We start from the raw sequence: 12,218 nt of genomic DNA, 5'->3' as shown, positions 1-12,218 counted from the left end.
TGTCTCTGCATCGTGGGGTCGCTGGCTCTGTTTGAAATTGAGCGCAGTAAAGCAGTCTTATCCTTCCTACAAGCCCTAATGCCTGTAGTGCGTGCTTCGCGTATCATAAGCAAAACTTGGTAAAAAAGTGGCATAATTCAGGGGAGAGTGTCTAATCATCTATCTAAACATAGTCGAGAGTGTCTAAATATTCTTCTCATAAGTGTTTTATTGTTTATAATTTAAAACCACAATACTTCTGCTATATTCACAAATATGTAGGTTCATAATACAAATTACAGAGCGAAACCTGGTGTTATTGTCGACGAATGCTTATGGTACAGTGGTATACATACAGCTTGAAGACAACAGGTAGTACGTGGGCTTGTTCGCGCTGCGTCCCTTTGACTTCGAAGAAACACCTGGCTTGTCGTTTTTACCGAAACATTCAGATCTCAAACTCCGCATTTAGCTAAGGAGGCTCGTGCTTTTTGCCGCATCCTCAAGGATTCTGCTTGTTAGCAGCATAAATCCTCGGGCAGAGCCCAGCGAGCTTACGCGGGGCTGAAAAACAATTGGCACAGCGTGCCTACTCGCAGCCTTCTTCAAATTATGAGAGGTGCAATGTATGTAGGGCAACACTTCAGGACGGCTCCAGCAAAAAGCACGAGCCTCCCTACGTAAAATGCACGGTTGGCGTTGTGTACGAAATTCCGCTATCATGTGGAAAGACGTACGTAGGGCAAACTGGGCGGTGCGTCAACGTTCGTGCAAAGGAACATGAGATGTCGATTAAAAATAATGAGAATGCGCATTTGCCTGCGCACGTCCGGTATTGCATGTGTGTACCAAGCTTCCGAGGCATCAACATTTTGGGCAAAAGCCGTGATACTACTGCCCGTGAACTGTTGGAAGCCTTTCATATTTCGTCAAAAGGAGATGGCTGTATAAGTGACACATCAATTTCTTTAAAAGAAACTGAGATGATGTTCTTGCGCGGCACGTTGTAATCTTTGAAGTGTGTCATGTGATCACCGCTGTTGTACCTACGTCATTCAGAGTATATATTGACAACGCAGGAAAAAATAAATTCAGTTGAAAGTTTGCGCTCGTCCCTGTCTATTTCTGTGTCCGTGTTTTTTTGTTTTTGCGCATAACCATTTCCTTTGAAAGTATGAACCAACTCGCCCAGCAGAAAGTTTTACTCAGACATATTCCAGTGGATTCCTGCTCACTGTGGCATCATCGGCAACGACATTGTAAACAGGGCTGCCCGATCTGCCCACGAAGACACCCAGACGCGCACAATACCTTTGACGAGGACGGACACTGCCAGGGAACTTCGTCTGCTTGCACGCAAAACGTCACAAGCTTTATGGAGGCCAAGTGCCTTCAATTGCCGGTTATATAAGTTGGACCCCTTGCTACAGCTACAACTGCCATCTAGCCTTTCCCGCGGCGAAGCAACCTTGCTGTGCCGCTTGTGGCTGGGAGTGGCGTTCAGGAACGCTTACTCACATCGTATGGGAATGGCCGAGAGCCCGATGTGCGACTCCTGTATGTGCGAGGAAACCATCGAGCACCTATTGTGTACCTGTCCTCGCTACGACGTACAACGCCTCTCTCTCAGGACAACTTTAAACAGGCTGGACTCGAGACCGCTCTCTGAGTCAAAGATACTCAAACCGTGGCTACACCCGTCACTGGCACAAAAAGCGTTGCGTGCATTAGTACTGTATTTGAAGTGCACCGGTTTAAGAGACCGCCTATAGTGTCCCTGTACATCGTCCCACGTGTACTCAGTGCTCATCCTCTCCCTATTTTCTCTTTCTATCTCCCCTTTCCCTTACCCCTAGTGCAGGGTAGCAAACAGGATGTTCTTCTGATTGACCTCCCTGCCTTTCCTCTCCTTGCTCTCTCTCTAATCACTTGCCCCTTTGATGCAGTTTGGACGCTGAAAATTTATAGGTCAGTTTCAAGAAATATTACCCCTTCGCACGAATATAATTGGCACCCTATATTATGGAGAGATATTTGCAGGAGTCATGTGGGAGGTAGTGGCTGAATATTGCACGAAAGACGCCAATTCCTGTTCTGATGAGGGAGTGACTTTGTTGAAGCTTAGTGGGCCTTCCTCATTTCCTTACAACTGGACTAGTATAGCCCCACTATCTAGCGACAATATTTTTTGCCGGTGTCAGGCGCCACTCCATGCCTGAAAATTTTGTGGACTGAACGAGCATTAGAACTTACGACCTTCAGATTAGAAGCCCGGGGTTCTACCTCTGCTCCACGTCACTACCACCACCACTAGCGCAAGACAGGGGTAACTGGAAATCGCTGGGAGAGGTCTTCGTCCTGCAGTGACTGAAATCGGTGACTGCAGTGACTTATCGTATCACTGCAGTGACTGCAGTGACGGAAATGGACCGTGACTTCACGACTGCAGAGATCCGAGTGGCAATTGACAGGATGCGTCGAGGAACGGCTCCAGGTCCAAACCAAATTACTACCACCCTTATGGCCAACTTAAGTGACGACATGCTCGAGCTCTTTGCCGACCAAATTAATAAGTATTGGCAAGCAGGTATGCTTCCGCAGGAATGGAAAACGGCTGAAATTGTCTTTATTCCCAAACCCGGAAAGTCCATCAATATTGACAACCTTCGTCCCATCTCACTCACCCCCTGTGCAGGGAAGGTCACGGAGAAGGCACTTCAAATCAGGATCACTGAATACATGGAAGCTAACGACCTCTTCCCACATACAATGTTTGGCTTTAGAGCGCATTTATCGGCACAGGACGTTCTATTCCAACTCAAGTACGACATAATCGATCGCCCCAGCGGAGCCAAGCAACAGGAGCGCGCCATTCTGGCGATTGACTTTCAGGGAGCCTTTGATAATGTCCGGCGCTCAGCCATCCTGACCAACTTGGCTAGAATCGGAATCGGACAGCGTACATACGACTACGTGCGCGACTTCCTGCACAACCGTCACGTGACCATACGAGCTGGCGACGCCCAATCTGCCCCTATCACAATGGGGGACTCTGGCACACCGCAAGTGGCAGTAATCTCGCCACTGCTGTTTAATATAGCACTGCTGGACCTGCCTAGGGCGACTCAACGAGATACCCGGAATCAAGCACGCTCTATACGCAGATGATATCACTATATGGACCAACACCGGCAGCATGGGACAGATGGAAGAAGCACTCCAACGGGTAGCGGATACTGTAGAGCGCATCGGCCTCGCTTGCGGACTTTGATGCTCCTCTACTAAATCAGAACTCCTGGTATTTAGGCAGCGTGGCAACCAAATTCCGTTGAATATCCAACTCCATCAATCCCCGGTCGAGGAAGTGGACACTATCCGCGTCCTGGGAGCATACATTAATAATCAGGGCAACAACAACGCAGCAATTCAAAAGCTCCGCACTACCTGCACCAATATCTCCCGAATGATATCCAGAATTGCCAATCGACACCGTGGCATTAAAGAAGCGGACATACTGCGTCTCGTACAGGCCTTTGTGATCAGTCGTGTCACTTGCAGCTTCCCGTACCAGCGCGTTCTCAAAAAGGACGAACTCAAACTGGACCGTCTACTCCGACTTGCATATCGGAAAGCCCTCACTCTACCACCATGGGCCATGAATGACAGGTTCCTTGAAATTGGCATCTATAATACAGCGTCAGAGCTCTTCCAAGCTCAGTACATGAACCAAGTCATTCGGCTCGCACGCACCTAAGTAGGTCGCACCACGCTAGAAGCACTGGGCATCAATCCACCCACTCAGGTCGCCAGCAAGCGATCACTACCACCAGAATAGCAGCAGGATATCATCACTCGCCCGTTGCCACGTAATATTCACCCCGTCCACCACGAAAACAGGAGAGCTGCCAGAGCCAAAGCCTACGACAAGTATTCGGATCACGCAGGTGCCTTCATTGTAGATGCCGCCGGACCCCTGCACAACCGCTCCACGGCAACCGTTGTACACAGGGGACAGGTGGTAGACTGCATCTCGGCCACCGGAATAGACATCAAAGCCATGGAAGAGGCCGGTATAGCCTTAGCCATGCGTAATCCAAGAGCCACCTTTTTCCTCACTGATTCCCAGGCGGCGTATCGCAATTTCGCAAGAGGTCAAGTCGGCCACCTCGCACACTCAATACTGCAACAGGCTGCGGCCAATCGTCAAGAGGGTCAGTGGAAACAGCTGCTGTAGGTACCAGGGCACGCGGGAGTTCGAAGCAATGAGATTGCTCATGCCTCCGCCCGAGAACTTCTACACCGGGGCTCCGCCGATTCCTCCACAGCACAACTTCTCGCTGACTAGGACGATCCTCAGCCCCTTCTTTCAAATTCTGAGATCCTACAACACCTATGGCTGAGTAGACACACTTTACCCCCGCCTGATCCCAAATTAGATAAGGCAACGCAGGTAGCATGGAGACCCTTACAAACATTGTCATTTCCAAATCCTTATGTATTATCAAAGATAGATTCTATGACGTACAATCCGCAATGCAAATTCTGTCCCCAGACGGCACGTTATACCACATGGTCTGGGCGTGCCAACAAAATCCGCAAATATCGGCCAAGCATAATTCGACGATAGTCGAGTGGGAGGCGACCCTGTCCAGCTCGGACCTAGAACAGCAACAAGCCCTGGTCAACCGAGCCCGGACGGCGGCAAAAGCCAATGGTCTTCCGTACTAGGAGGTCCGACCACAAAACGGCTATTAATTTTCCATAATAAATGTTTTATTCTCTCTCTCTCGTCCTACAGTGAACATAAATATAAGCTGATGATGATGATGATTGTGGAGAGCGACATTTCGTAAATAATTACCTCCGTTATAAGGGTGGGGCGCAAATTATACTGTGTCCCAGGTCACGCAGAACAATAATGGGGAATGATATGTGGATAATAAGATAATTTCAACGCGAACACATTTTAAGTAAAAGTTGAAGTTTTGGTTCACTGAGCGCGAAATGGACGAAAATTGCTTTTAGGAAAAATGTAACTAATTCGACAGCGTATATCTGTCAAGATTATTTCTTGTTACCCTATAAAAATAGCAAGGAATAATAAAAATACAGCAATAACAATGGATCTGGTGAGAAAAATTATTTTGGATTGATGGCGTACTTGTAATTCAAGACGACCTGACGATACTGTAGGTAATGCAGAATTCCAAAATTACAATTCAAAATTAGCGCCTTCACTGAACATTCGGTAACCGTTGTTTAAGATTGGCGCCGGTCTTGTATCGTCGGCGGCACTCTTCGTTTCTTTTGAAACCTGTAAGTATATGCCAGACGTATGTATGCTATACATTTCTATTGTGTTCTACTGCACACGCAGTGCACATAAAATCTACGCGTGCATTCCTTATCGTATAAAAAAATTACGGCTTGCGTTATCTCGAAGGTGCCTGTATCAGCGCGTTCAATATCACTTTTAGTAAAACCCGTCGTGGTTGCTCAGTGATAGGCTATGGTGTTGGGCAGCTGAGCACGAGGTCGCGGGATCGAATCCCGGCCACGGCGGTCGCATTTCGCCCCCACGGGGACGAAATGCAAAAACACTCGAGTACTTAGATTTAGGTGCACGTTAAAGAACCCCAGGTTGTCCAAATATTCGGAGTCCCGAACTACAGCGTGCCTCATAGTCAGATTGTGGTTTTGGCCCGTAAAACACCATAATTTGATTTTTTAACCTCTAGTAAGCACAAGCTGCTTAGAATGTTTATAAAGGCGTAGCCACTATATATTCAAGGCGGGGAAAGGTTGGTGTAAGGCACATTCCTCTAATTACGTATTTGTTCTAGGGTAATGGGAAAAGGGTAAAAAAAACGAGCAATGATTAGGACTGTGAAATCCAGGGAAATTACGAAGGAGCCCATAAACACGAGTGCCTGATCATAGCCTACAGACCTAAGCTAGGCGCGTGCTTTTACTTATTAAGCAAGGCTTCGATGTCCTAAATACAAACTAGAAATAACGTCTTCTGACAACGGTTATCTATCGAGACAAAAAATAGCAGCATCCCCGTTTGGGTTAACACGGATAACACATGAAATAAAAGGTTCTTGCTTGAAAAACATTTCTCACGACGGATATGGCATCATAAGTGTAGTGTCCGACAAAGAAAGGTATATACAAGTCCTGCCTTTATATTTAAAGCAAAAGTGTGCTGCTGTTTCTTACAGCTATTTTCGAGGAATGCAATGCCCATTAGATAATGAACTCACTAGCGCTATATAGACAAACACAAGAAAGGTGGATGGGAATGGCACCTGTCCTGCCCGTCTTATTACTTTTCTGTGTTGTTTACGCAGCAGATACATTATAATAAAAAAGCAAGCCAACTAGTTCACTAGCAATTATTGACAGCCGTCATACTAAGGAGGCCTAGCAGATGCTGCTGAAAATGACTATGCCACCAATTACCTAAAGCTAACGATTCACCTTAAAAGAAGTGCATCGATATAATAGAATATGGCGACGCCTGAGTATTAGTAAAAACAACGAAAAATAAACAGTCAAACGCATATTTAATTAATTGCTTGGGACCTCTATAATTCCTGGTTATACAGGTCTCTTTGTTGTAAAGGTCTCGCAACGTGCCGTTCCCAATAGAACAGGAGAAGTGCGATACAAAAAGGAAAACCTTTATTTAACATAAATTCTAGAGTCTTAGTGCAGTAGGTCACTAATTTTATTGTTCACACTTGGTCTGACAGAATACGCGACTGGAGCTCACATTATTGCACCGATATTCACAGGATGCGCCGTGCCGATAACCAGGAACGGCTCAAAGTGAAGCTGTTGTGCGTCGAATGTCAATTTTTCCTATAATATTTTCGAAAGAATAGAATTCTTCGACAAATATTTTCGTATTTAATTACTTGATGTCTACCCGTATGTTGCAAATAAATATCAAAAGGAACACTTCATTTTCCTTTACGTGTTTTGCGCAATAGCATTCTCAGAAGGACTGTAAGCTGGGCTACTTCAATTGCATAATTTCTAGGTAACATCTGCATTAGCCTATTTTTATGTATTTTATGTATTTAGCATTTATGTAATAGTTTTGTGTTTTTTATGTAATAGCCAGCTGCTTTCCTGTATATTTGCTAGTATATTATTCAATCTTCCAATGCAGGCTAGAATGTAAGAAAATTCAATTTACTGACCCGAACAGCTTATTTTGGAAGCAAGACGCTTTTAAAGGACTCATCAACCTCGTACCATTATCCTGTACAATCACACGTGTTTATATGGGAACACATAGGTTTTCATACATTTATATAGGATCATATAGGATGCTCGGTACAGGTCACGTGGAACATACGGAATTTTTCATTGGGGGTGGTATTTCGAAAGCAAGCTATGTGTTATCGTTGCTCCACGGCGAAATTAATCTTACTTATTAAGTACCCTGAGAGTTGCTGATATCATAACATTGCGATATAAATATACGTGCTTTCTAAACATTTAGAAAATACTCATATATTTTAGGAGCAGCATTTTTGTTAGTTTCGTTGTGTTTGTGGTATTTTTAGCACCTGATGAAGTACAAAGAGAATGGAAGTGCAGTAGGCTTCATTGCACGCTCGTTTCAGTAGCGAACAAAACTACTTGTTTTCTGTTATTCAAGCGAAATATAAAGCTATATGAACATGCCTATACATTTTCTGATTTTGCGTTTTTGAAATTGTGTTTTTTGACTGCACGGTGTGTCATCTGCACGTACCATAACGAAAATAAATTAGACTATAAAAAGAAACATAAAACAAAATTAAGCATACGGCGATGTCTCTTGTGCTATGTGTAGAACGTCGTTTTACAATGTGTTTGGTGTGCAAATATTCACAAACTTTCAATACGATTGAATAGTGTCGGCTGTTTGATTAAAAATCAATTCGAGAATTCACTATTTCAAGTTGTCGAATCTTCGTTTCTATCGAATATTCGAGTCGCAAGAGAGAGCGAAAAATGAGCGTGAGGACTGTTCCGAACAATTTCGCTCTATTAGAGAGCTGTGCTTGCTACGCTGTCGTGGGTATTCCTGAACATAACTTCCTGAGCGAATGCATAGGAAAGTTTACCTTTCTTTAATTATTTCCAGATATACAGCGAGAATGCCTACTTTTAGGCATCCTATGTACGTATTTATTGTTACGATTTCAATTTGCCTAAATATACGGACACAACTAATTATCAGTAATGGGAGATGGGAAAGCATGTATGTGTTTAATCTGTCCTGCAGGGTTGCTCAAGATACAGAAGCTTCACTGTCAGCCCACAAATATCCAAGGGCTCTAGCTTTCAGGCAAATATTTCAGAGTTACTTTTCTCAGCTGCCTTGCAATTCTAAATACAGCTCAATGAAGTTCTTAGTGAAGTTATTGTAATCGTTCAGCAAAAGCCAAGACACGAACAAGTTTACTTGCACGGCCGCCCAAATAAGTATTGAGTAGTTTCGCTTGGAGTTATGATTCTATCGTTGTCGCTACCACTTCCCCAAATTGTCCTCGTAGAGAAAACGCCGCCTAAACGCACTAGGTGACAAGCGGCATCGCTAACCGTGGAGTGGTAACAATACGTCAAAATGTTGTTCTGAATACTTGCCGGCTGAATACTGCTGTGGTGCTTTTCCAACATTCAAGAAGGCTCTTTGGAATGTTGCCTTAGCGGATTTTAAATTGAGAAAACGAATGATAAATTGACGTTGTTATTATTGTGATCAAAGTTTGATAACATACATAAGCATGACAGAGTCAAATGGTCAGAAGATAACTTTCCGAGAGTACGCGGCAAGAAAATAGAGAATACGATATTTTATGTTTACAGTACGACTAAAGTATGTGGTTCTGCTAACTTCGCGGTTTATGGCGGTGGTTGGTACGATTCGAAAGAAGATATTCTTCTTAAAGATTAATGTTTTTTAGTAATATCCAGAAAAGTAATGAGTAAAAAATGATGGTAACGCTTTCACCTCGATGTTCGAGTGTGTGCAAGCAAAGATAAACAAACTAATTAAATACTTATTTATTCACCCTCAGGCTCAAGAACATTACATAGAGGAGTCGTCACAGATACAACAAAAGTAGTCGTTCCCAATTATACAATTGTTCCTTAAAAATTAAATTACAATATATACACAATAACAACACAGTGTAACACAATATATAATACAGTAAGAAAAAAACTACGTTTTGTAACGTAGCATTTACAGTGTGTAAAATATATACAATATATGCAACAGCTAAAGATTTATGACGTCACTGTTAAATCACGCAGAAAAAATTCACAATCTGAAATTTCAGCCGTTAGTGCGGGAAGGCAGTTCCAATCTTTCCATGTACGCGGTATGAATTAATTAAGGAATGTGTGAGTTCTTCATGATGGATTTCCAACTTTATGAATATGATCTAGTCCGTTAGAAACAAATTGGGGAACAGAAATTAGTTCGTTACGCAAGTGTGGATGGTAGTAGAGCTATTATAAGGAACTAAACGATTTATTCTATTTCGAGATGCGAGAGAAGGTAGATTAAGCTTAGATTTCATAACTTTTATACTGGCGGTACGGCTTTGTTCTGAGAAAGTAAAACGAATGAAATTGTTCTGAACCATTTCAGGTGCATGGAAAAGAAGGGGCACGTACCACGCACTGTGCACCAGGCCCAATCCCCCTCAGTGGGTGCGAGCCATTATAACGGATCATCATCATCAGGCCCGTGTCGCGCGCTCGCGCGCTTCGAACTGACGTCGAGGCTCGTATCTGGGGACCCAGGCACATCGCTACGTGTACGCCGACGCAGCCCTGACCCGTGCCCGTTGGAGCCGGCCCACCTGATACGCTGGGAGCCTGGTCCCTGGGCGTGACGAAGCACTACTTGCGAGAAGTGTGCCGGAAGTGAGCGACCGGCTGACGGAGACAGCCCGGCGAAATCGTAGGGCTGAAACCTGCTTCTCATTTCGAGAGCGCCAACATGGCGGGGATCTGCTTCGCTTGCGACCTGCAGGAGGAAAAGAAAAAAGGTGAAGCCGTTGCCCAAGTAGCAGCGGAAGCACCTGCGGACGACGGCGACCCTGCCACAACCGTGTTTGTCGACAATGAAGCTTCAGCTCGGAGCAAGATACGGCAAAATATACCCAGTACTGAGGAGGAGTCATCAAGCGTCGCGTCGACCATAACTGCTAGCCGCGACAAGCGGCTAGCGAGGAAGGACCACCAAGGAAAAGAAAGGTCACCGAGCAGAGCCGGACGGGACAAGCGTACTGCCAGGAAAGTTCAGAGCTCAAGGAAAGACTCGTCTGGTGGCAACCCAAGAGGAACAAATCACATAGCCGAAAAAATGCACGCGTCAAAGGAAGTGTATTCGACAAGCACTGGCGATAAAAGCACAACTAGGTCGTCGAGCAGCGGCACAGGACAGAAGCGCGAGACTCGGACTGCCCACAAATGGAACAAAGCTAGCGGACAGAGCCGCACTGCTAAGAATACTCGGCGACCAAGGAGCTCGTCGTCTAGCGGCGGCAGTCGGCTTAAGCGCAGAACGAGAAGCCGAAGCCCTGTAAGTAGCAGGTCATCGAGCAGCAGCGGCAGCAGTATTATGCGTGACGTTAAGAGAGACCGGAGGTCATGGAGCACGACGTCAAGCGAAATGAGTGGGTACAAACGTAAAACCAAGAAGGCGCGCATTTCTAGAGCTACGTCAACGGTGAGCAGTGGCGAGAGCTCAATTGGAGCCAAACGACAGTGTCGATCGCGAAGCATGTCAAGACACAGCGGCCGCAACAAGGACAGGATTAAAGGACGATCTGTGTCGGAGAGCAGCACGCTTAACAGCATGGGGGATAGTCGCAAGACAAAGAAGAATCACCGCGATGGACGCCGCTCTTCGAGCACTCGCAGCAACCACGAGCACCGACGCTCAAAAGACGCCTCGTCAAGTAGCCGTTCGTCATCCACTGCATCGACGCGTAGGAGCCCCAATGCGCAGGCAGTGGCGACTGGAAAGAATAGTCAGGATGGTGTTCAAAAAGCCACAATGACGGCAAAAGCTCCGAGAGCGTCAAAGTGTCAACCAGCACCCGCGGAAAAGAAATCGAGCGGTCAAGCGGCTTCTACAGTGAAGAGACTGACGCGCAAACTCAAAGCCAAGACGTCGGAAGATGAGGTGCACATTCAAGAGACCGCTGCACCGAATCCGGGAATGAATGCTGAGTCAACACCAGGAACAACGCGAAAACGCAAAGCCACTACATCCCAAGGCGCAGGAGGTGCTCAGAAAACTGATGCACTGCCAGGAACGGTAGCGACGCATAAACGCGAGGCCAAAACGTCTGGGCATACTGCCAGCGCTGAGAAGACTGTGCCGATGTCTGGACCTGCAACGACGCGTACGAGCAAAGCTAGGACATCTAAGGATGCTGGTGGTTTTGAGCAGACTGAACGTACGCGTAAAGATAAGGCTAAGACGTCCGAGGATGCTGGCAGCGCGAAGACTCAGCCGATGCCAAGACCTGCACCTATGCGTAAACTCAAGGCTAAGACGTCCGGAGAAGCTGGTAGCGCTGAGAAAACTCAGCCGGTGCCAGGACCTGCAACGAAACGTACACGCAAAGCCAAGATATCTGAAGATGTTGGTGGCGTTCAGACGACCGAGAATGCTGCAGGAACATCACGAAAGCGCAAAGCAACAACATCTGAAGATGCAGGATCCAAAGGCGAGACTGCGACAGCAGTGAGCGCAAGACTTTGCTGAAGAGGCTCCCATATTGATGCGCAACAGTGAACTTTTGATCTTCTTAGTGACTTATATAGGAGCAGTGTTAAGGAATAAGGTGATCTTGAAAATTTTATACAAATGTAGCCGAGACTGCGATTTGCGTTATTTGTAACGTGCGTTATATGATACTTGTACGATGAAACAGGTTCCAACGGTATGCTACATAGACTGTAGAAAGTTAGCGTTGTTTTCGATCTGGTTAGCCGCATAAATTTTCACTTAGTTATGTCAAATTTCATTATCCACATATTGCAGCCTGAATAAACTGCGTTAAGGTCAGATTGGAGAACGGTTACGTCATTATCGCATGTTATTTTCCTAAATATTATACAATCATTCTCAAAAAGGTGAATATTTGAGGAGACGCAAAAAAGTAGATCGTTTATGTACATTAAAGAACGAAGAGAAAGCTGGCTGTGGT

The 12,218-nt window shown here is 45.5% G+C and overlaps 1 protein-coding gene across 1 annotated transcript; it reads left to right on the top strand.

Annotated features, from left to right (window-relative positions):
• The first annotated feature begins 9,994 nt into the window (after positions 1-9,994).
• LOC119454454 (HIRA-interacting protein 3-like) lies at positions 9,995-11,773 on the top strand. The gene has a single exon (XM_037716382.1). It carries the CDS (start codon positions 9,995-9,997, stop codon positions 11,771-11,773), a length of 1,779 nt encoding a protein of 592 aa, XP_037572310.1.
• Positions 11,774-12,218: the final 445 nt, after the last annotated feature.

This window comes from Dermacentor silvarum, chromosome 5 (assembly GCF_013339745.2).
Source record: "Dermacentor silvarum isolate Dsil-2018 chromosome 5, BIME_Dsil_1.4, whole genome shotgun sequence".
NCBI classification, from domain to species: Eukaryota; Metazoa; Arthropoda; class Arachnida; order Ixodida; family Ixodidae; genus Dermacentor; species Dermacentor silvarum.
The sequence above is the reverse complement of the archived record's forward strand: the minus strand, read 5'-3'. Positions and strand labels throughout refer to the sequence as shown.

Bases quoted from the DNA above. Each gene is read 5' to 3' on its own strand.
- LOC119454454 (XM_037716382.1), top strand. From the start codon at position 9,995: ATGGCGGGGATCTGCTTCGCTTGCGACCTGCAGGAGGAAAAGAAAAAA.